The following is a 24,756-nucleotide window of genomic DNA, read 5'->3' as shown; positions in this document are numbered from 1 at the left end:
AGGAAAATTTTCACTTGTTCAGCAGTGCATTTTTAGTTAAAGTTCTTGATGCTTCAATTACTCCCTGTTGGAACCAGCTGTGTCCCAAGGAACACAGTGAATACAGAAGTTTGGGGTTTCCTCAAGGATGCTGCTCCATTTTGAAGGACAAAGCCTAGAAAACACACAAGAGGGAGGAGACACAGAAATGTTCCTCTTCAAGATTTGCTTAAGTTCCCTGCACATACAGAGAAGTTATCAAAGAGTAGGAAGTGTAAACACAGTAACACCAGAAATACAATTTCTTGCAAACCAAATTCCACTGTAAATCAATGTGAAGGAGCAAACACACAAGACCAAATCCAAACCCATGTCATTGCCTCATATAGACAGTTAAGCATCACCTTACACTGATGGTCCATCTGATTTTCAAGATTTGCAAGCACAGGATGATGCCTGCCAACTTCAAGAGAGATGTTCATGTGCACAACAGGCAGGATGAAGCTTTAAAACCACTGGTAGTTACACTTTTACTGCCAGAAGCAACATTTTAATCTAAGTATTGGCTCCTGACAAAGACTGTATTCTGAAGCACTCCAACATCTTTGCTCCATCTGAGTAATTGCAAATGCCTGTCTTTAATCTATTTTCAAGAATTGTTGGGTTTTTTTTTTTAAGTACAAAAGAAAATGTTTCTGTGTGTACATTCATGGCAACAGAGCTACACAGAGACATAAACTAGTGTAAGGTCCATATGTTTAGAGAATATCATACATAATGAGAACTGCTGCAATTTGGAAAATGTAATGGGACAGATACGCAGCAGCTGTCGGTTACTCAAGAAGCAGCTAATTTAGCAAGCTGAATTCAAGGATATTTCCCAGATCTCTCAAACAATGAATAGCAGTGTTGTTTAAGATTACCATTATGCCTTACATCCTCCTTTGACTGGAAGCAGGGGGAGGAAGCCCCTATCTGTGCTTCTGGGGCAGAAGTACATGATTAGTGCTTAGCTATCATACAGAGTCCCAGGGGAGCAAAGGGGTCTGGACTTGAAGGAAGGAAGGAAGTTGTGTAGGATAAACAAAAAAGAGCCTCAGGAAAGCAGTTGAGATGGGCAAGACTTGGTGAAAAATAGAAAATATAAATTAAAAGGGAAATATTGATGGGATTGAGTTCTAACTAATATTGACCTTTAAACACACTGACTTCAGAAACAGCATTAGAAATCTAGCAGGTTTGTGTTTTTATATATTTAGGTTTGCTCTAAGGCAAGGTATTACTTATTTCAAATATACAAATGGAAGTTTTAAGTCTTGATTGCCCTTAGATTTCACTTCCCCAGGGATTTTACCTACCCTTCTCCCTATAAAAAAGGAAGATACAGACAACCTGGATGGAGTCACAGCTCCATTTCTCTGTTCACGGGGGAGATGGGGCTGGTATGCTCTGCTCTCCTAAGGTGGCCAGTCTGCCAGCAGCCCAGGTGCCCTGCAGCCACCCCAGAGAGTCACACAGAGGCCCAGAGCACAGCCCACTAGATCCAGCTGCCCTCAATTCCCACCACAGCTGGAGCCAAGTGCCTCATACTGAAGAGGGGATGCACCAGTGGACCCACTCCAGGTTCTGCTTATCCACATTTTAGAACAGGTTACACACACTGGTTAAAAAAAAAAAAAAAAAAAAAAAGGAAAAATTATAAATGGCTCCCTATGGAGCCAAATGGAAATTCTGGCTCCCTACAAGATCTTCATTTTTGTGAGGAAGGTCTCTGCAGTGACAGTGTCAATGGAAGTCTGCAGCCACCCTTCCTCAGCTGGGAGACAGAGAGGGAGGATAGGGACTCGCTAATCTGGAATAATTTGTGGGAGGATTTACACATATAAATAGAAGTGACCAGGTCTTCCCCAAAGTGAGAGATTACCTTAAGTGAATAGACTTTCTAAAGGATTTTCAGATGTAGTAAATTGGTACTAGTAACTGCAAAGGACATTGTTGCATTAAGATATATTGCATTTATCTCTTTCCTGGATCTGATATTAGAATTTTCTCTTGGTGTGCTATTGAGATAACCAAAACCTCTGGCTCTCTATAAAAGAAAAATACTTGATTTCCAAACAAATGGGATGAGCTTACACAACAGAAGTACAAGGAAAATCCACTTCTCCTGGCCAAGCTCATCTCTCTGCTCCACTGGTGGAAAACAGGAGTAAATGCCTAAAGCTCCAAAACTTGATATGAGCTCCTGGGGGTAGAGCAGAGACAGAGGCTCATGCTTAACTAATGGAGTCATTCCCACAAGCCCAGCTTTAGAAATTCATTATAGCAACAGGCTCAAGACAAACCTTTTGCTTAGTTACACAGAGAAGGGATTGCTCCTGCTGAAATGAATGTTAAAACCACTGAGTGGCTTGTGTAATGTAGCATTGGGCCTCCAAAGCGTTTTACAGTAGAGGAGCACATCTGGAGTCAGCAAATCTTGGTCCTTATCTTGGGCTAAGGACTTTGCTCTTTCCCATATAAGAGCTACATGTGCAAGCCTGGGTGTAATTCTACTTCTAGAACCACAGCTGAAGTGAGATAATACAGATAAAGTTTACTACCTGAAATAAATACATTTTTAAGTAGACATTTTTTTCTTCTTAAAAGTTTTTGAGCAGACCCTTTATACTTAGTGATACACAAACACCACTGCTCTCATATCAGAATGCGATTCCCAGAGCAGTTCATTCCTTTGCACAGTGACAAAAGCCCAGCCCATCAGCAAGAGGAGCTGGAGTTTATTCAGGAGTCCATAGGAAACAGCTGTTGCTTTCAACCCAGCCTCTCCTTTATCTCCTTTATTGTTTATTCATGTCTCAGCTCATACAAGCCACTGTGAGCAGGTCAGGACTCTGCACTCCAAAAAGCTCCTCAGAAGCTGATGGAACTCAGCCCAGTACCAGCAGGACTGAGGAGAAAGGTTTTACATTATTCAATTCCCAGGTGGCAACAGAGGTAAATTCCTGACTTCATTAGTTAATAGTGCAGACAGCAGCCAGGCCTTTGCCCTGGATTTTTGCAGAGGGAGCAAACATTCAGTGAGTAGCATGAAAGAAACCAAATGCAACAAGCCAAAAATGGACAGTGCCTTTGGATATTTCTCCCCTTCTCTCTGAGTTTGTTGACAACTCCTTTGTACTGCAAAGGATGTTTACTCCCCCTCTCTTCTGTAATGATGTAGTGAGTAGGACTGTGCTTACAAACCTGCAAATGTTTATCTGTAAAGACTGTGCTGTGGTGTAATGGCATGCAGAAGTGGTCTAGAGCCCAAATAGACCAGAGTTATTTTCTATAGAGAAGCTGGGAGTGGTGACCCCAATTCATTTATTGGAAATTTGCTACCAGGCAGGGAAAGAGATGGCAGTAATGAGCCCAGTGTGAAGAACAGGAAAATAGAAGGCAAGGCTCCCACGTCCTCCTTCTAACTGCCTTCATCTGTCTCTGTTTCCCAGTCAAAACGTGGGTGTAATTGTTCAGGCTTAGCATGGAGCTTCAAAGACTCACAGTGGATACGGCATAGCGGGAGGACAGCATGATGTCAGCAAGAAGTGAGTTATTCTCCTCAGCAGTGAAAGAATTAGTGAGTTAGAAATCCAGGGATGTCAGGACTTTGGTCCAAACTGGAAAGAACATTTCAGCTCACCAGATTGGCAAGAGACAGAGGGATGATCCTATGTCTCTCCTTGAAGAAAAGTTTTCCTGAGTCACAAACCATCCAGAAGTGTATGTATCATTCACACCCTTGAAAGCTCTGCAAAACCCAAAACAGTGTCCCCGTGGCAAGAGAAATGAGAGTTTGCCATTTGGAAGAGGAGAAGAGAGGTGAATGCCTGCTCATGAGCAGACCTCTTTCCATTTAACAGCAGATGACAGTGTCACTTATTTTCACAGCTATTTAACATAAGGAAGCATCATGAATAGAGAGCAGCAGATAAGGCATAAATTATACAGCTTACTCAAGAATATGGCCCCTACTCGACTTAAAAAGGCAGGCCAGATGTCTTCAGATACAGTCGGCCGTGAGTCGGTGTCGCAAAGCCCTTTCAAGCTCAGCTAACTCAAGGCACAATGTGCACTTGATTTGCTTGGCTGAACGGGGAACTTCCCGAGCTGTGAGCAGGATCTACGCGCAGCTGAAAATACGGTGGGAATGAGTCAGTTCCTTGGAGCTTGCGTGGGAGGCAAAGACAGAACTGTGGGTGGCTTCAAAGTGTTAAGCAGCCTTTTAAATGCAGGCCCAGTTTCTCAGAGGAATAAGGAAACAGAGATATTCACCCAGTCTGGCTTTAGTTCCATGTCTTGGGTCAGCCTTGAGAAAATTGCTCTCTGATAGTAACAGCCACTTCCCAGGCACGCAGATCCTCTTGCTCCCAAGCCAGTTCAGCTTCAGATGTAATTCTGTGGAGTTTAAGAGCAACCCACTTAGTCCCTTACCCATAGCAAGGCAACAGCAGCTGACCATTCTCTCTTAACACCTGCAAACTGCCTCCAAGGCAGCTCCAGGTCCAGGTCAGGCATTTCTCTGTCCCCATCTGCTCCCTTCATTTCACCCCTTTTGCTTGAGCTGCCTGGGATAACTCTTCCAACACAGACATTTCAGGTACCAAGTCCCTGTGATAACAGAGAGCTACTTCAATCTTTCCAGTTCTGTACTGGCAGGGACTTTCCCTGTCCTGCAGTCTATCATTCCACCTCTGGTGCCAAGAACTTTGGGATATGGTCGTACCCACAGCTGGTTTGCACATATAAGGGAAAGGGGATGCTGTGGGTTAAATTATCTGGTGCATTGGAAATTCAGGCCCCATCCAGTTACCCCCTGCCAACTGTTTGCCATTCAGCCTGGTTCTCCTATAGTGCAACTGGAGTCTGGTCAGCTCTAAAGAGGATTTATTGCTTTTACTGGATCAGGCTCACCCTTCCATTTAAGTGGATTAATGTGGGTTAGCTCCACACAGCATTAGCCAAGTCAACAGAAAGTTCCCTACTACTGGCAATGTTGTTGTTTTTTCTCTGTCACGATGAATTTTTAATGGTCTTTTTGTGCAAGAGCAGCTTTGCAAAATCTTAGACTCCTGCTTTCCAATTTAGATGATTTGGCATGTGAAGAATGCAATGAATATTTAAACCTGTAGTTTGGCATAGCCTCCACAGAGCAGCTAGAAACCTAGTCCTGGTCTTTTGGGGACTAGCCAGCAACGATGTAAAACCCCAAGCCTGGGGAGCTTGTGAGGTTACATCAATCTTCGGCGCTCAACCAAAATCACTCTAACCCTACCATTCTCTAGATTCTTTTAATTAACCTCAGGATTCACATGGAGGAGCTGTATGTGGGTGGAGCTGGGGATTATTTGATAGATTACTCAGACCACTCTGCTGGTCATATTTTATTCACATGAGAGTAGCTGCTGAGGGCTGTTATATACCACTGGAACCAGGGTCCCCAGCACAGCAGACAATGTGCAACCACGCGGTAACAATCTCTGCCTGGAAGATCTTACAATCAAACCAGATTAGACAAAAGGGTCAAAAAGGAAGGCACCCCTATTTTGCCCTCCTTGTACACATGGGTGAACTAGGGGCTTGCACACATATTCAAGCAGCCACCAATTAAGAGTTTACTGTAACCCCTTTGTACCCAACTTAGCCCACGGCAAAATCAAGGCAAATCAACTCAGCTTTATTGGCTGTAAAAGGGCGCCCGGTTCAGGAGCCACCACCAGAAATCCTCCATCATCCGCTCGAACACACAAGGATAGATGCTGGAATCCAGCCAAGACAATGTGGCTTTCATCTTCTACATGAAAGGGGGCTCCCTCTGACATTTTGAGGCCCACTTTCTTAAGAGCTGTTATGCAAACTTCTGCTCACATGAGCTCAAACAATACGGCAGCGCATACGACCGAAACTTTCAAGGCAAGCAAAGTTTCTGTGTGCTCTGCAATGATGTACGTGGGAACAACTCCATTGGCTGAACAACTCCAGCAGGTATCAGCCTGCAGCCACCAGCCATAAAGGATGGCAGTGGAAATAAATTTCTGATCTCAGTGTCCCCTGAGCTGCGCTTTCAGTAGAGATATTAGCATGGAAAGATGCACATTTCTTCAGAAGCTGCTGTTGCTCTGTGTCTCTGTGTGGTCTTCTGGAAATCCCAGATCTAAGTATTGGCAGTCCTGTACTATTTAACTTGTGAAGCCATCCTGTGGCCAGTGGCCTTCTTCACACACAATTATATTTAGAAGGCTCCATAGGCTGGTATGTCAGTATCTCAGTGTGTTAATTGATTAAGTCTGGCCTACATACAGTCAGCTAGACTATTCCCTTTTGGGTTGTTATTATTAGCAAGACCCAGACATTTTAAGCCTTTTGGAGCGCAGGAATCTCTCTCATCATACAAGCAGAGGACCAAAGAAATCTCTTGGAATCACTGGCTTTGCAGCTATAATAATTTAGTTTCATAGATGGAAAAATACTGATACTGATGCACAAGAAAATGGTAAAAAAAGGTGCAAGCAGACTTCAATCTGACAACAACAACAACAAAAAATCAGCCACATACAGTCCTTCAAAGATGCAGCCAACACTCGCAGCTGAATTAACAAATTGTGAAGCAGACCCTCTAGGAGCTAGAGTCAAACTGAAAAAACCCAGGGCATTACATGACACATATCTTTGCTCTGAATGAGAAAACATGTCACTTCCCTCCTAGATATCACTGGTATATGTTAAAACAAGTATTCCACAAGTGATGAAATAAACAGGGCTTGGTTTCTAAAGGATGTGTCTGAGCACGACTGGCTGTTTAAGTGAGAGGTATGGTGTGAAAGCAAAGCTGCTCTTGTGGGGTGGCTGTTTAGTGTCCAGCATGGCATGACTGTCAGCTGAGTTTATCCACAGGTAAGGCACTTGTAACAAGGGTTTTCCCATGCTGTTTGCCCAGTGTCTAATCAGGGATGAGCTCAGCAAGGGTACTAAGAGCTCTCTGTTTTACCCAGATACCTGTTTTTATGAAGCCTGTGGGAGATTAATGTCTTCGAGACCTAGGTTTGGTTTTTCCTGGACATGTGGCTCAAGAAGCGTTACTGGAGCAATGGACAGGACAAGCAGAAGATTAATGGTGCAAATACAAATCTGTAAGAAACCAAACCAAAGACAAATTTGTGTGTGCCTTTTGACTCCAAGCTGTAATTAAATTCAATGAGGCGCAGAGCCTTAGGACCCACATCTTAGAGAGCCCTGTACCTACTATTTTCAGTGATCTGTGGCCTGGTTTCCAGAGATGCTGCTCATCTGTACTTCATGTTGAAGCAATTAAAATTCACTAAACGACCAGATTAGAAGTCTCACATTAGGATCCAAACATTAACCTCTGAGTTTCTGCAGCAGAACTACCAAGCTGCTACTATTTGGCTGAACTGCTCAACTGGCCAGGCCTTGCATTAAGCAAAGCAGGTCTTTGTGTTGTTTGTGACTAAGACCAAATAAACGACCCTTAAATGGGTTGTGATGGCAACTTAGACTGCAGAATTTTTCTGTATTTCATTATAGGTTTTGGGAAAATGCACAGACCTTTGCATGAAGAAATAAAACGCACAGAGGCATTCTGGTTTGTTCTGTGCATTAGCCAGACTCTTAGGAAAATAGCTGCCAATAATTAGTGTCATAACTCTGTATTTTGGGGGTGATTATACTTTACTAAAGTCAGTGGGAAGTTTGCCATTGACCTCAGCAGGGTCAATGTTTTACACCTATCAAGCTCATGGGTTTCAGAAAAAATTAAGACATTCAACACCTCTCAGTGGAAAGCCCACTGAGCCTAAATACAGACTTTTCACCTTCCTGTCAGACACCCCGTTCATCCTAGTTTTTATTCACAGCTACGGCACAGCTGTACTTTGGAAAGTATCTGAGTTCTAGAAAACAAATATTATAAATCCAGCTCAATGTCAGCAATGTGACAAACAAACAAAGCAATAAATTGCTGTGTTTTCACTACCTGCCTCATACCCTCAATCCGTTTTGGGTCTTTGAAATACAGGAGGCTCCAGAGAAACTGTACAGAAATAAGAACACAGTATCACCCCAACAATCAGGAAATGATGGTTACAGGAGCCATAAAAGAGGATTAAATCTCTTGCCAGGAGAAGAATTTGGAGGAGGAGACACTGTCATTTGCAAAATAGCTGCCGTAGGGCTGTAGCTCCTGAACATCGTCTCATTTCAAGGGCAAGCTGTACAAAGAGGTGGCTGGAAAAAACCCTCAAACTGTCATTTCAGCACTAGGAAAACCATCAGAGAAAATGTAGAAGAGTTGTTATTTTAGAGAAATCAAATATATTTCAAATAAAATTTTGTTAGGGTTAATGAATAAACTCACATCACTGTTAACATTCAACTGGATTTGTTTTAAGAGGCACATAAACTCTCCTGTTTGAGGGGATAAATCAATGACAAATTGTCTGATGTTGGGAAGAAATTTCCTCTGCTAGCAGATGATTCCAATACAGAGTTTCTTGTATTCTTTCCCTTTGAAGTATCTGGTACAGGCTGTGGTTAGAGACAGGATATCAGCCTGATGAACCCCAAAGACATTTTCTTGTAGCTCAAAGTTCAGATGGTCACAAACAGCAGTTGTTCTGGTTAGAAAAAAGTATCACGCATTTGCTCTAAGTTCAAAAGCTCTCTGCTCAGCACCTGGATTTGCTGCTCTTCATGCCACATCTTTACAACCACATCCTTCAGGAACTGGCCATAAAAAGTGCTCTGATGGTGACAGCTCTTAAAATGTTATGTATGTGAGTGGATTTGAAAACACAGTCCTTTCAGAGGTGCTTCTTTGTTTCAGGACCGTTTGGTCATGAATGTTACTACACAGGCCTTCCAGCCTTTTAAAAAATCTTTGATTGGAATTTCAGCTTAATATCAGAAATAATTGCTGCCAGCTGGAAACCCTGCAAGCTGCCAAAAATGAGTGAAAGGTGGCTGAGAGAACCTCCCTGCCAATTTGTCACTTTTTAAGTCAAAACTGTTTACTCCTCCTACCTATATTTCTTTTGTGAAGGTCCAACTAAATGAAATGTCCGGGTAATTTGGCACAGGAAAAAAAACGAGTGACAAGCTAAGTTTAAAATCAGTGATCCTAGGGTCCCACAAAACCCTCAGCTGTCACTAGGACACTTGTTCCTTTGCAGCAGCAGAAAGTGGCTCCCATTTCAAACAGCCCTTTTAAGACAGAACTGGGGAACTGGTGCACAATGCAGTAGAAGAAATCCCCTTTTATAGATGTAGACTGTCATTGTATCCAGTGTCTCTGAGGAGGATTGGGGAAAGAAGAAGGATGGAATACCCTCAGCTGGAAGGGACCCACAGGGATCACCAAAGTCCAACTCCTGCACAGGACACCCCAACAATCACCCCATGTGCCTAAGAGGGTTGTCCAAATGCTTCTTGAACTGTCAGTCTTTGTACTGGGAACACTTTCCTGAGCAGCCTGTTCCAGTGCCAAACCACCCTTTGGATGAAGAAACTTTTCTTATTATCCAACCTAAACCTCCCTTGACTCAGCTTCAGGTCATTCCCTCGGGTCCTGTTCAGTGGTCACCAGAGAAAAGAGATCAGTGCCTGCCCCTCTTCCCCTCCCAAGGAAGTTGCAACTGCAGTGAGGTCTCCCCTCAGTCTTCTCCAGGCTGATCAAGAAGACCATGGGAAGTTCACCTCAGAGAACTGTCAGTGGAGGAGGAGTTTTGAGTGCCAAATCTGAAGATACTGGCATCCAAACCCTTCAAATCCCAGGAGAGAAATCCTGGCTTCACTTTAGTGTCTGGGTCTTTGGCCACTGAGTTAAGTGGAATTAGGATTTTACCTCAGGGAACTGGAGAAGAGTCTCCAGTTGTCTCCTACCTGTTGCTGGAAGGAGCCCATTTATTTAAAGTCTAGAGAAGCACAAATGCAGCAAATAGCATTGTACTGGGGATGGCTGCCAGAGTTTTGAAATTAATGCATGTGGTATTTTTGCTACCTCTCTGGCACATTGTAGCCCTTCAAATCTCTCTGCAGAGATCTCTCTGCAAAGTCAGGGGTAAGCGTGAGGACCCTGCTCACCCTGCACCCTGCTCCAGGCCTGTGGCATTTCTGGCCACATGTGGAAGTACAACTATGTCTCAGCCTTGTGGCAGAAACTGTATTTAAACTGTGGAACTGGCACTGTTGCAAAGGCTGCCTTGCTCTGGCCACATGGCTTACCACAAACTCCTCCATTTCAGACAGATGAATGAATGCACAGGCTTTCCTGCTTGCCAAAATGCCCATGGTTTCCCCAGAGCCCAGTCAATGTCCCCCGAGAAACAGCATCACTGACCATCCAGCACGTGACCCTCAAGCCACAGCAAAGCAGGAAACTCCTCTGAGCAGAATATATCTCTCTGCTTCATCCTATTGCTATTTTGCTTGCTATTTGGAAGCCTTCTCATTTCTGTGGCTGGCTCAACCACTTAACAAGGTTCTGGGGTTTTGCTCTAGAGGAAGATGTTCACTGAGATCTATTCATTAAGCGAACAGAGAAATCCTGCAGCCATCCCCAAGATTTGGGGTCACTGCACAGAAAACCCCATTCATTGTTGCCAAGCCACCAGGGTCAGCCATACAGCTGGAGTTTTACCTGTTTATTTAGTTATTTAAAGGGTGGCTCTCACTTAGGACTTTAGATCATGTTGGTAATTTTGGATTTCTGTTCCAAAAGGATATGTATATACATACACACAGATACACTTCCAGTTTGACAGCCTGAGCCATGGTGCTGCTCTGAATGCTCCTCTTGGAGCCACAGACTATCCGCCTTTCCTCGCAGGAATGGAAGGGAAACATGGAAACTTCTGGGGACATTCCAGCTTAAACATCAGGCCCCATACCCATACATTACTGTGACAATGGGAGCTTCCTTTCAGGTGTCCCTCAAAAGAAAAGAAATAAGAAAAGAAGATTGTATTTCTTATGTTTCATATCTAGGATGAACCATATTCCCCACATCTGCATTAAGTCCTAACTTCTATTTCCTTTTTTGTTTTAGCTGTTCAGTGTTTTCTGATACAAATTTATTGGGATTTGAATTTTGCAATGTTCAGACTCCTGAACAAAACCAGCAGAGTACTGCTTCTTTTGGCTGCCCACACCAAAATACTCTCTGCTGTAAGCTGTGGCCTGGACTTTTGCAAAATGTGGTTGAAACTTATACTTTGTAACCTGGCTTTTATCATTGTTCTCAGGAAGTTGTAAAGAGTAAGCACTTTTAAAGTGAAATCACTTGCGTTCAGCTGTTCTGGAATTGGGCTTTTAAAGCTGGAAATTACTCTCTGGGGCACAAGGATGATAATGCTTCAAACTTTAGAAGTGTCTGAGCTTTTAGTTTCTGAATGAGGTCGGAGCCAAATGTAATCTGCATACTGGAAATCTCTGATTTGAAGATAGGGTACATTGGGAAACATATCAGACTTGATACTTCAAGGGTCTCACTGTATTGACAAGTTCCCTCTCCCTGTTCTTTTTTACCACTGAAATGTCACATCAAGAGCTCTATCAGTTAATAAGATAACACTGGCACAACACTGAAGTGGGGAAATTAAGAGTGTGAGATCAGCAAAGTGCTTTTCTAAAAGCAGTAAGCCTGATAGCAGTCCTGTCAGTTGCCTTAAAACAGATGTTGACCAATTTAATAGCTCATCGTGAAATAAGCTCAGAAAATGCAAAAAAAGGAATTCCAGTTCATGTGACATTTTCTATATAATTGATAATAATTAAGTAATCTAGATAAGAATTAAGTTTAAGGCTGTGTATGACTTGGCAATGTCTTATCCATCCCGAAGTATGCATTAATTCTCACTCCCCGAGGCAATGATACTTACTCCTAATATCAGTGACTCCTTGGGGGATTACATTAATTACATTAAGTCTGAAAATCACTTTGTACTTTCCTTGCCACCTCGGAGCATGGAGCTGTGATGGCTCAGCAGAGATGGGATGTGTTACAGCCCTCACAAACCATTCCCCTTACAACCACCCAGAGCGCTGCTGTGAGACCCCGTCTCACATGATGTTAGGCAGCAGGCTTGGAATCTAACAGAAGCCAAACCAAAGCCTGTCAACTCTTCCTAAATGAATTTACAAGCAGGGAATGAGATGAATGGCATGGGATGGTTGTGCATTACTGCAGAAAAGCAACTAAAAGCATTTGTGGGGATCTAAGTATAAGATCCCAGAAATACACACATACTTTCCACCATTTAAATATCTTGTCTCTGGGTGGAAGCCAAACATTTTTCTATTTATTTCCACATATGTCATCAAGATTCTAAGGAATTCAATTGCTAAATACATCCTGGAAAAGGACAAGGTGTTAGGAGGATGTTAACTCACCTAACATTGTGCGCTAAAGAAAGAAAAGTATCTCTTTGTTGCTCTCACAGAAAAAGGCTCCATTTCTTTTATTATAAGAAGACAAGATCTGTCTGTTGTAAGTACTGAGAACACATGCAATGATACCTCTTGTTTCCAGGCATCCTGACAGCTACTTCAAATCTGCATTTTTAAGTGGAATTAGCAGAGAAAGAAGATTTACACACCCCTTGCTGGCAGCTTGGTTTATGCTCCCTGCAGCAAGGCTCCTGACAAAGCCCAAACTTTCTGATTAATCTCCAGGATGATAGGAAAAATGACCTTTGGATGAAGATGGTGGTGAACTTGTGCTCAGGATACTCCAAACCAGACTGTGTCACAAACCCCCCACATGACTTTATGGAAGTCATTCAAACTCTTGGGCTTGTTTTCACAACGAGAGTAAGTCTGTTTTGCACATTTCAATTACAAACTCTCCAAGCAGAGTGAGAGAAACCTCCTACCCAGTGATTAAAGGAGGCCAGGTGAAGTCTCCTGATGCCCCTGAAAGCAATGCCAAGCAGCTGCACTGCTGAGAAATGCTCTTTATCCTTGTCCCTTAGAGAAGAACAGAGCTGGAGAGAACTGCACTGGCTACCCCTTGCAGTTGCCCTCCACTCACTCTGCCAGTCCCGACCTGATGCTGCTTCTATAAGGAGAGGCTTCTTAGAAGCATTTGTAGGCTTCCTGAGGGGGCATCAAGAAAATCCTCTCCTTACCCTCTGACTCCTTCATTTCACAGGCTATGAGGAGAACAATTCACACAGGTGGAACTGTGTTGGTCTGAAACCAAGGATGTCTCCCCATGGAAAAAGCCTGGGTGTGAGCTGGGCCAGCACAGCTTACATAGAGAAGAGAGGCCTGGAGAGCCACTCTGATCAGGCAATCGTAGCTGCACACTTGGTGCCACGTCCTTGCTAGAAAATGCCAAGCTGCAATTGTCAGACCCTAAAACTCAGCCTGGGTGAAGACGTTATTCTAAAATGTATTTTGTGTTACATTTACTAGCGAACTAGATTTTTTTTTTAAACATAAAATATTCAACACGTGATTTCATATGGCTTCAAGCTTACAGTATCTGTGTCCTCTCCAATCTCAGTCTCTGAATGCATCCTACCAAGAGGACAGAACCTGTCCCAGACAGACAACAGGAGTAAATTATGCTGCAGAAAGTTGGTTGACGTTCATGGTGTTTCCTATCTTGATGACACTTGTGTTTTCCACAGATTCAGTGCCCAAATGTAATATTTTCTGGTTCCGTTTAGAAATCTCCAGGCATAAGCAACACCTTTGATTCGTGGATGAAAGCAAGAGGACATTGCAGGCTGCAAGAAACATGGTTTTAGCCAGGCATTTTGTAGGATGAGCTAAATCCAAATGGCCAAGGAATAGGGTTGAAGTTCTTCTCCATTAGTTAAGAGAGTGATGGACTGTGAGCAATACTTTGCAGCTTTGCTGCTGATGGAGCCAAACACAAACACAAACTGAATAATCTTGTGTGCAGAGAGTCCTGAACACAGCACCTGACCCACACTGAGCATTTCTCAGGAGGGCTGCACGTCTTTTTAAAAAACATACACACACCATCAGTTGTATAATAAATGCATACAGAAATCTTTGTTTATATGAACACATCATGTTTCTAGGAATATGTAAACAAATATAAATGAATAAAAAGTGTGCTCTTTGCCTCTTCTCCTACATACTGCTTTAGGCAGCTTTGTTGTTCAGCAGCAAAACAATCAGCAGCACATAAAAGAGGAGCAACAGCTTTATTATCACTTACCTATGGAAAAATAAACCTGGGCTCTGCAGATGTGGTTGGTGTTGGCCTGACCAAGCCGTTGGAAATAATTATAAACGTTTAGATATACTCACTGGTTTCTCCCTGATTTCTCCCACTGATTGGTGGCAGCCTGGTATCCATTTAAAGTGGGTCATTCTCTTTCCACGCCAAGCCTCTCTGAGCAGGGATGGCCATGCCAGGCACCTTGGGCATCTCTCCTTCCCAGTGGCTGCAAACCTGCCCCGTGTGCCCTCAGCAGCCGGGATGGCCCTCGCTCGCTTGGCAGCCACTTCTGTGGCCTTGCCCTGCTCCCCCCTTCTCAGAGTCCTGCTGAGATGAAACACAGCCAAGTAACAACAGCCCTGCACCATCTCCAGCTCAGCCCGGAGCCGTGCGGGGGCTGAGGCCTCAGGGGAGAAGAGCAGGGAGAGCAAGAGGGAGCCTTGGCCGCTGCCATGGCTGCCAGGACCTACTGGGGCCTGGTGCCGCCAGGCCACGTCCTCCCACCAAATGCGCCAAATCATCTGGAAAACACCTAAAAACCACCAGGAAAAACCCACCCATCCTTGTCCTCCCTTGTTGCGTCTGGATGAGATTGGCCTGTGCCCAAGGCTTAGAAGCCTTTGCCACCCGAAATTGTAAAATTGAGCCATTTTGTTCCTTAGAAACCCCGAGCTCTGGAGACGCCCCCATTCTGTCTCCCCCTCAGTCCCCAGCCACCTCAACAACAATAAACAGCATAATTCTGACAATAAACGGCATCATTTTGATATGATGTATTTGTATTTACACGGTACATTTTAAAGCAATAGCTACACTGATCATACATATTAGAAACAATAAAAAAAGAAGTTAAGAACTAAAATGTACATCATACACTTGTATATATACTTTTTTTTACACAGAGGTAAAAAGGCTTATAAAAATCAATACAACAGGGTTTTAACTTTTAGTATATAGATACATAATGATGAGGCTTCAGGCACTTTAATTTGTTAACGTGAGCAATAGCTTGGAAAAAAAAAACAAACAAAAACCCAAAACCTTTCCACAACAGGAAAAAAAAATTGGTTAATGTTTTTGTTACCACAGATACAAAAATAAAATCTGAATAATTTCTCTCAAATGATTGATGTCAGTATTGCAAAGCTGACTGGGAGAATGCTACACACTGTTCAGCAGCAGTGTGGAAATTAAGGAGAAATATTTACAAAAAACCACCCATTTCTATCCTTGTGCCCTTACACCACTGCCATCACGAACCAAATAACGTACGCAGCAAAATCTACAAGTATTACAAAAACCCAGGAGAAGAGGAAAGAAGGAGTGGGAAAGAAAAAAAATAAAAAAGAGGGACCTTTTTTTAATAACTTTTATTTTCAGACATACAGAAAGGCTTGGAGTATGTCTACTTAAATAAATAGGGGCACTTCAAGACCGGACAAAAAACTGTAAGATCTTTTTGTAGTGTTGTGCTTTATAGAGAGAAGATCTTACAGATGTTTGTTTACATGAAACAACTTTTGAGAACAGAAATAAAAGGAAAAGGTTGTTTCATTAATTATTTTTTTACGAGGCTGGCTTGATGTTTACTAGACACCATTGAGAGATTTGTCAACTGCTATTAGGCACAAAATATTTAAATTTCATTCAGCAAACCCAGACATATCACCCAGAGTGTAACACTCCATCCCTTTTCCACTATCATTCAATTTTTTTTCTCCAACTGAAAAAATCCCCTGTAACTGCTATGAATTAAACCTACCCAACTCTATAGTGTATAATAAGCACATTGCATACTTAATTCACGGTTGACTAAAAAGCTGTGATTATTCTCAGAGGAACCGTTGGGACATTCCACCAAGAAAGAATGGCAAGCGTTCCTTTTACATTTATTTGGCAAATTAATTCTTAAAAAAAAATCCTCTCTTTTAAGACTGATGTCAATGTGCAATAGAGGGAGGGAAAGGACATGCGCCCACTGGCAATTTACTGCAGAAAGAAATTATGGCAGGAACAGCAGTGCCAGCTTTGACAAGCCAATCCCTAGCTGCCTCAAAGTATTCGGATTGTACTATGCTAGTTAGAGCTCACTGCGCTAAATCTTTTTTTTTTATTTTTTAATAAAAATTATTTGGCTATTCCTTGTAATATATTAGAAAAATACTCTTTTTCCAAGCTAATTACAAGCCTTGTACACAAGACAACATGACATTAAAAAAAATAATAATAAAAAAAATTAAAGTAATATTATCCTGCTGTTTGCACCTTATGCATCCACTTGATAAACCTGGGTGGAGAACTGGGGAGGGGGAAAGCCAGGCAGACGCCTCAGTCTGGCTCCTGCAAGGACTCACATGCTCCATCCCACACACAGACTCACAGCAACGTGCTGACACGTGTGGAAGTATCTGGCAGATTGGGACCGCAGGTCACAGACTGGAAGTAGTAGTTAACATCCTGGCTTTGGATTTTTCAATACCTGCTTGGATTGCTAAATGTTGTTACTACAGTGGACGCGAATGTTCTCATGCTCATGGATACAGAAAACAAACACACACGATTTTCCATATAATCCACCACTTAATGCAGCATTTCCCCAGAATTGCCATAATAGTGCTTTTGACATTGCATTGTTAGTAATTCTTTGCATATCAACAATTTTCCTCATCTGGAACCTTAGTGTTTTATTCACAGATCTCTACGAAGAAGTTCCCTTTCTTTTTGGGCAGAGCTCTGAAAACACATTTTTCCAATGTTATTTAGGGAAAAGAGAAAAGCCTAAAATTGAAGTTTCCCTTTCAAGTAGTGGTCTGAAATGATTACAGGTAAGGAGGACTATCAGATTCTCAATGGCTATGTGACTATGGTAACTGAGCCTTACTTTCTGTTCACAGAGCTTTAGGAACAGAGAAATAATTTAAGATGTTTGCTGAAGGAAATGACGATGGACCCTAGAAGAGAAACTGCAGCTTAGATGGCTATTTTTGCTTTGGAAAACAGAACAAAAAACCCAAAGAAAACCAGTGACAGAAATACTGTGTTGTGGTACAAGTTTGTTACTAGCACACCTTCTATACATACACAATAGCTTGACGGTAAGTTAAAATATCTTCCAAGTGAGATCTCATTCACTACACCGTCCCATTTCTAGAAATGCCAAAGCTTGCTAACACGCTGTTGGTACCACACAAGCGGAGGCAAGACAGACATAACCTGGAGATGTTCTACAATCCACCACCATTTAAAGCAGTTCTTCTCTCAAACTCATTTTAAATGAAAAAAAAAAAAAATTTTAACATGTACAAGACAGTCTGTTTTGATTACAGATTAATAATACAAAAGTCTATGCTGTAGGTTAGTTAGTTAGAACAGTTGATGAGCAAATCAATGCAGTGTGAGCCCCAGACGACCCAATGTAAAGTGATCCAAACTGGTGGTTTCCGGATGCTGTCGGGCACAGTGGCTGCATTAAAGTGAGTGACCTCAGTGCTCCAAAACCAACGTGTTCCTTGAACTACAGGAAAAACCTAACACTTTGAATGCATCTGTAGTCATCCAGCAGCTTTGTGTTTTCCACCACAGCACCTGCACATGACCCCACAGTGGTAACAAGCCCGAAGCGGCAAGTAACAGCACATACATGGAGCAATGAAAGACAAGGCGATAAGGGCCATCCACCGGAGGCAAAACATTTCATCACTGGTGTCGCACGAGCAAGGATCTGTATAGTCTCCTTCTGGGTCGGACATACAGTGATAGAGCATAGTGTCTGCGCACCACATACAGCTCACTCGATGGATGCAAGTCTTGACGCGGTCTGGAGCATCCTGGCATTGACCCCGCTTGTTCTCCTCGTGGTTGAACATGTCCCTGCAGTACACGCACCGCGACCTCTCACCATCTTCCTTCCGCCTGGGCTTGAATTTGACAGGTTGAGTCTTTATCACAGCACCCTTGGTATCTTCACCCAGGTCAAAGTCCGAGTTGTCTACGTAAGGATAAGTGTATTCGTGTTTCGAGGCCTCGCTTTTGGCAAAACGTACGTAAGAGTCCATGTCATCAGGATCAAAGTTCTTTCCTCGTGCTGGGGCATGGCGATAATCCTCATACCCAGTCATCCAAATCTTCTCCCGAGGATTGATGCGCACTATCTCCTCATCATCATCTGGAAAGTTGACGTGTCGGTAGGATCGTGGTACTGACTGTGGAAGTGGGAAGGAGATGGGGAGAGAGAAAAGATAAATAAGCTCATTTTGCTACTGGTAATCACTGTCTCCTTGCTTCCTGAAGAGCCAATACTTAGAAACTTTATCTTTCCTTCTTTATATGCCCTTCACCGTGATCCATCATGGACTTTTTCAGTCTTTGGCTCATGAGGCAGTAAAACTGTCACAGTCCTACACTGGCCTGCGTGCATGTGGTACAACACAGCATGCTAAACCAGTGTTACCTCCCCCTCCCCCTCTTTTTTTAATAACAGGAAGCCATTTAAAGCTAATTGAGAAGGAAATGGGGAGAGCAGAAGGAGGGAGCTGTCTCAGGCATGTGGAGGAAAACCAAACACCAACAGACTCTGGCAGACACAGAGAACACTGGGAAGAAACCTTACTTGTTCTAGATGGTAGTGGTCAGAGCTGTAATGGTCGTGAAGGTGTCCACGAGTGCAAATTCTTCGATGTTCACAGGATGCAGGAGAAGCCAGAGTTCGCACAGGCTGTTCCCTTTTCTGAGAGGAGTTGGAGGAGCTATCTGTAGCATTCTGTTTTAAATGGAAAGGGGGGAAAAAATCGTCATATATTCAGCTGTTACAGCACAGGGCATTAAGAGATGTTTTGCCACTCACTGACTTTGCGCACACCTGCAACATTGGCAACACCTGACCGCTGGAGGCTTCATGAAGTTTCTCATAAAATACTTAAAAGAGGCAGATCTGTTGCCAGGCCATAAAAGCTGTCACCACACACATGGAAAAATAATATGCCATAGCCTGTCCGTGACATATTCACCAACACCACTTGTATTCGCTTGGCATGTTATTTGTTATCCTGGGCATGGTGGGGCGATGAGCGCTCACCAGGAGCTACCTCTGAAGAGCAAAGTTAAACCCCGGCAAATGACGCAATCCTGTAGGTCCTGAGGGCTCAGACAGAGCATCTGTGTGCCCAGGCTGTACCCCACCAGTCACCCAGGCTACAAAAATACTGGCAATTTTGTAACCTTTACACATTCTCCAAACACTCACTGAATTCCAGTTCATCACCTGAATATCAGCTTTCCTTTAAAAACTTCAGGCTTTTTTTCTTGTTTTGTCACTTTTTTGCCACTCACTATTACTGTGCAATGAATGTTACTTGTATTTTTATACATTCCTGGCTCTCTTTGAGCACTTTCTTTAGGTTAATTAGTTACATCATTATGCAACAATGATCGTGAAAGGGTGAAACATAACACAGTAACATGCTGTTGCCAATACCTACTGCTTCTTAACAATCCTATTTCTCTTCCTGCAGAAACACACAAAGAAGTAGTAATGTCAGCCACCATCTCTCCATAGCCCTTCCTTGGTTAAAACAGTTGCCATACAATATTCAGGATTTTGCCCATTAATTCTATTTATAAGTTTTGGGCTTTTTCATATTACCATGAATCTCTATGGACAGTTGCTAAAAGCACCCTCAAACCAAGAGCAGGAAAAAGAGAGCCTCCATGCACAACAAGCAGAACAGCTGTAGCACTGCATGTGCCTGAAACGTTGGTGCCTGAAATAAAAGAAATCTCCACCCCACCCCCCTCTCAACTAACAAGAGGTGCTGCAGCTACAAGTCCATAGTCCTGCTTGCCACTGCAGTCAGCTGAGACTGCACAACCTCAAGAGCAGAGAAGAATTGTATCAGTAGTAGCACAAGACTGGTTTTACCTGAAAAACCTTCTCTCCTTGTCAAGAATGCACTCTCTAAATACTATTTTCCAATGAATGGCATCAGACACATTTCTTGCTCCAAGAATACAAGAACCCTCTTTGTGAATATTTGTTTATTCTGAAAACAACACTCTGAAAGACTCTGTCCAAAGGTGAGAACACCTTGAAGCATTTCAACACAAAAACAGATGTTGGTTCTCTTTAACTCTTGCAGCACTTTAAAAGCACCGAACTCCCAACTTATTCTGTTGAAAGCAAATACACAGTTGTTTGCAGTGTGATGTAAAGCCAAGCTGGGTTATCTGAGAGGTATAACAAGCAGAATGAGTTTTGAATGGCTGACTCCCATTAAGAACAGACTTTTAATATGTGTGTTTGTTTTAGTTTTTTTTTTTTTTTTAAACAAATACACAGAAGCAAATCAACTCTTAACATAGTTAACGACACCTCTAAAGTGGAACAAATATTCAGGCTGTACCAATATTCAGGCTCTTTTAAAAAAGAGGCTTCATCAGTCTTCATAACTTATTAGACAAAGGCAGTTCAAATCTGGGGTTTAAACCCTTCAAAGCTAATTCTTGTGGACTTAACTTCAGGCCCTGCAATATCTAGCACATTTGGGGACATTAAACAAACAAACAAAAAGGCAGTTTCTACAAATGTTTTGTAATAACATTAAGCTTAAAACTTGTTTGAAAACCCTGAGAAGAATCAGGACTTAGTTACAACGGCCATATTGGTACTCACAAAAGTACCTTTCCTGCAGAGCTGTATGTGGTGCAGACCAAGATGCTGAGCTGTGATTTAAGGTCTCAGAAAGCCACATACCATACCCCATGGCCCAGGCAGCCCCAGCCTGCTCTCAAAGCTAAACTTCAACTGACATGAAGCAAAAAAGAGGCAGGGCCTTAAAATGGTACCATGGCAGGCAGCAGGACCCTTCAGCTTCAGTGGATCCACAGCTGAGCCCTGCTGGGACAAGCCTTTTGTGGATACACTCCGAAAACATCATGGGTGTTCGTGGTCCAAACAATGCAGCCTGGGGGAAACAACCCAGTGGGAGGTCATTGCACATACCGTCCTGCAACTGCCTCCCTGTCCTGGATGAAAATAAAAATCCCACCCAAACTAGATATAACTCCTTGATAATCTCAGCAGGGCAGCTGGGAGCTATAACCAGCCCTCCAAGCACTGCGCTATTTGCTGCCTCTCTGGGAAGGCAGCATTTCTGCAATAGGCAACTGGAAAAGAGCTTGTAGTGATTTCTATCTTGCCTGATTTGTATCTACCTTTGCTATCCTCCACACCTTCTTCTCCCTTTAGACCCGGCAGGGCAACTGAGCCTCTCCTCCACATGTGTTGACACGGCTACAAAACCTGTTTGCAGCATACCAGAGGCTGCGGCGCTGCTCTCCGCTTTCACCTTATTAAAAATCGCTGCATTTCCACATTCAATGTCCTCAGATTAGATGGGCAGTTTGCCAACACAAATACTCCCTCTAAGCACCCAGAAAGGGGAAATCAACCTATCCAAGACTGGGTCTCTGCTCACTCGTCCATAAAGAAGTTTATGCTGACTCCTGGTTGGTGACACTAAAGGCAGTAGCTGGGTGACAAATGCAGTGTCTGCAGAGTTACCTTGCTGACCATCAGCTGGGATAAGCACTGGTTCCTTTAAAAAACCAATATTCCACCAAGGTCCCTCGCTATTTCAAACTGACATAGGGGAAGAGTGCTCTTAGCACACATGAATGCATGGTCTGAGGACTGAAGAAAACAAAAGAGGTAGAAAATTCCTACCTCCCAAGCAGAAGGTCACCAGTGAAACCCACAGGCCCCTCATCTGTGCTGCTGGGCACACTCATCAATGATGTGAGGAGAGAGATGAACAAGATGATGACACAGTTTCCAGATGAAACTTGTTATTCACAAGAGTCAAAATGAAAGTTGACCCTGAAAACTTTGCTTAAGAATCTCATAATGCAGAGAGACTTAACATGCTGGATGCTAAAAAACCCCCAAACATAATTAAACCTAAAGAGCAGTGTGACATAAACACCTTGATCTGACACACAGAATGATGCCCTCTGAGCCAGTTATTGCTGGCCAGGAAAGAGGTCTTGGGATTAAAATAGGCAGCTCTGTGACAGTGCCCACTTGGTGGCTCAGCAACAGGTTAAAAAAAAGACAACCCCCAAATCACTGCATGTACCTGCTGTGCTGCTCCAAGCTGTCTGTGGTGCTGGCCCTCTCCACCCTGTCCCAGTAAGGGCATTTCCATCATGGCAACCTCACAGAGCCATGGCCAGCCCCACAGAGGACAGGGGATGGCTTCTCAACAACAGCCAACTAAATAGCCTGGGTCTCTCCAGCCTGGGAAAGAGATCATGGAAGGGACCAAGAAGATGAGAAGTCTGCTAAATTGTGAATCCCACAGAAATGTGAGCAGAGAGGGATTATTCTTCTAATATACTTTAGAAAAGTAAGATCACAAAGCATTCACTGGAACAGGCTCAAATAAGGTTCAGGCAGAAGGAGGTACTTCTGATGGTGGCTATAGCTAAAACGAGGTTCAAGAAGCCAGAGGGAAACCCTCAGAAGAAATTCAGTGACCAAGGATTAGAGGCATGATGATGCTTCAGGCCTCTGAAAGTCTACTGTCCTCTCAATGCCCCTCCCCTGCAACTGAACCTGAACCTGGTGAAAATCAGGCATATTCTCAAAGAAAAGGTACACTCATCCTCAGCCAAGTGCCACTAAGAACAAATTATGTCAGTGAGGGAAGCAGGGAACAGCTTCTGTCCCCCACAAGAAGACTGGGACTTGGCTGGGATTATCTACCATCAGCATAGCAGGCAAAATTTTGGGGAGGGTGGTGAAAGGTGGAAACATGACATGCTTGCTCTAAGTCTTCCAAATACAAACACTCACCTACAGAAATACATCTAGAAGGGATGTGGCCTCCAGACACAGGCTATTTCACTGATGGAAAATCAGGTCCCAAACTACTGAGCCACTGGTCTCTCAGAGAAACACCATCTTCTCAAACCTGTTAAAACCAATCCAGCTCCAGCATATGGTTTTGAGGGGGAACTATTGAAAACATGCCCAAGAGTCACAAAAGAGAAAAGAACCCAAGACTAAAAGTTGTTGGAACAGGGAGTCTGATAACAAACTCTGTTTCAACATGCCCTCAAATGCTCAATTATGAGAGATTTGTGCTGCTCATACCAGAACCTTCTGAGTGCTATAGCGGTCACAAACTCTTGTGGTTTCACTGCCTGGATAACAAAATCATTAATCACGACTGTAAGAGTCATTTAATAAAACCTGTGCAACACATTTCCTGTTGCAATGAGCTGGACATATCTGAGCAAGCACACGTACTGCATGTGTGCTACGGCTGCTTGAAGAAACAGCACCAGGCTTCCACAGGCAAATGATGGCACTGTGGTGATTTAAACAAAAAAGCATGTCCTTGTTTCCCCCTCAGACTTTCAGAAGTGACTCATTAAATTAAAAAACCCCAGTCATTAGTAAAGAGGATTATGTTAATCATTTACTGCAGTTTATTTCTCATTGAAATGGATTTGTTACACAAGAAGGCTAATCAGATACCTAAGCAATAAGCACAGATGAGCATCTATGAAAAAAACACGAGAAAAAGCAGACTTCTCCTGCTTCTGAACTGGACTGATCACCTTGCCTCTAATGGCTTCACAGAATAGGTTAACTCTGTGTGATGCAACATGCAAGACTGACTACAAGAAAGAAGAAAGATTCCTCTCAGAATTATGAAGCAATACAATCTGTGGCAGCTTGTCAGAAATTGGTTGCCAGAGGGAAATTGTGGAGTTCTGTCACTTAAAACTTCCAGAAGTGCTCTCTGCCAGCTAAAGGATTTGCAAGTTTGCTGTGAAAAATAACTGTGGGTCAAGCAAGACATGATTTTTTTTTCCTCTCTAGAATGGTTAATGGTTGCATGAAGCAGGCGGGAACAGATGTATCATGATGTTGAACAATTAGCTTTGCAAATAATGGTCCTGAAGGAATCAAAACGCCATGCCAGCCTGGCCTTTGCAAAGCACAAGCCAACCTGCTCTCTATTGCCCCGCTCCACTTTTCCCATCTCCCACTGCATGCAAGCCCACACATCACAACATCCAAGGCGGCCTCCTGCCATGCAGCAGAGAAAAGCAAAACTTCACCTTTACCGAAGGCATCCTCCTGCAACAGCCAAAGCTCCCTGCAGCAGCTCCTGGGTTCACCTGCGAAAGCCTGACCATGCTGAAGAAGAGACCAGTGCCACCCCATCTTTTGAGAAGGCATCCCCACCATTCCCAGGACAAGAAACCCAGCTCTGCTTGGGTTGAGGATGAGCCTGGAAAAGCGACAGCCCAAGAGCTGCATCCTCCCATGCCACAGCCCAACCAGCCCCGGCCGAGGCCTCTGCAATGAACGGGCTCCCCACCGGCAGCCGGAGCCCTCAGTGTGCTCTGCCCAGGTGCAATCCCTCAGGAGCCCTGGCACAACGTCACTTGACCCTTTGCTTTCACTGGGATATGGGGAGGCACGGCTGTGCTATCAGTCCGGAAAGGAAGAA

The 24,756-nt window shown here is 43.4% G+C and overlaps 1 protein-coding gene across 2 annotated transcripts in view; it reads right to left on the bottom strand.

Moving 5' to 3' along the window:
* Nucleotides 1-14,991: 14,991 nt before the first annotated feature.
* Nucleotides 14,992-24,756, bottom strand: part of SPRED2 (sprouty related EVH1 domain containing 2) — a 59,098-nt gene continuing 49,333 nt past the window's right edge. For both annotated transcript variants that reach the window (XM_063152301.1, XM_063152302.1), the window contains exons 5-6: nt 18,843-18,992; nt 14,992-18,435 (exon numbers count right to left, since the gene is read on the bottom strand). In XM_063152301.1, coding sequence (XP_063008371.1) covers nt 17,785-18,435; nt 18,843-18,992 — 801 coding nt within the window. In that variant the 3' untranslated portion in view covers nt 14,992-17,784. The remainder of the gene's footprint in view (nt 18,436-18,842; nt 18,993-24,756) is intronic.

This window comes from Melospiza melodia, chromosome 3, assembly GCF_035770615.1.
Source record: "Melospiza melodia melodia isolate bMelMel2 chromosome 3, bMelMel2.pri, whole genome shotgun sequence".
Lineage (NCBI taxonomy): Eukaryota > Metazoa > Chordata > Aves > Passeriformes > Passerellidae > Melospiza > Melospiza melodia.
The sequence above is the reverse complement of the archived record's forward strand: the minus strand, read 5'-3'. Positions and strand labels throughout refer to the sequence as shown.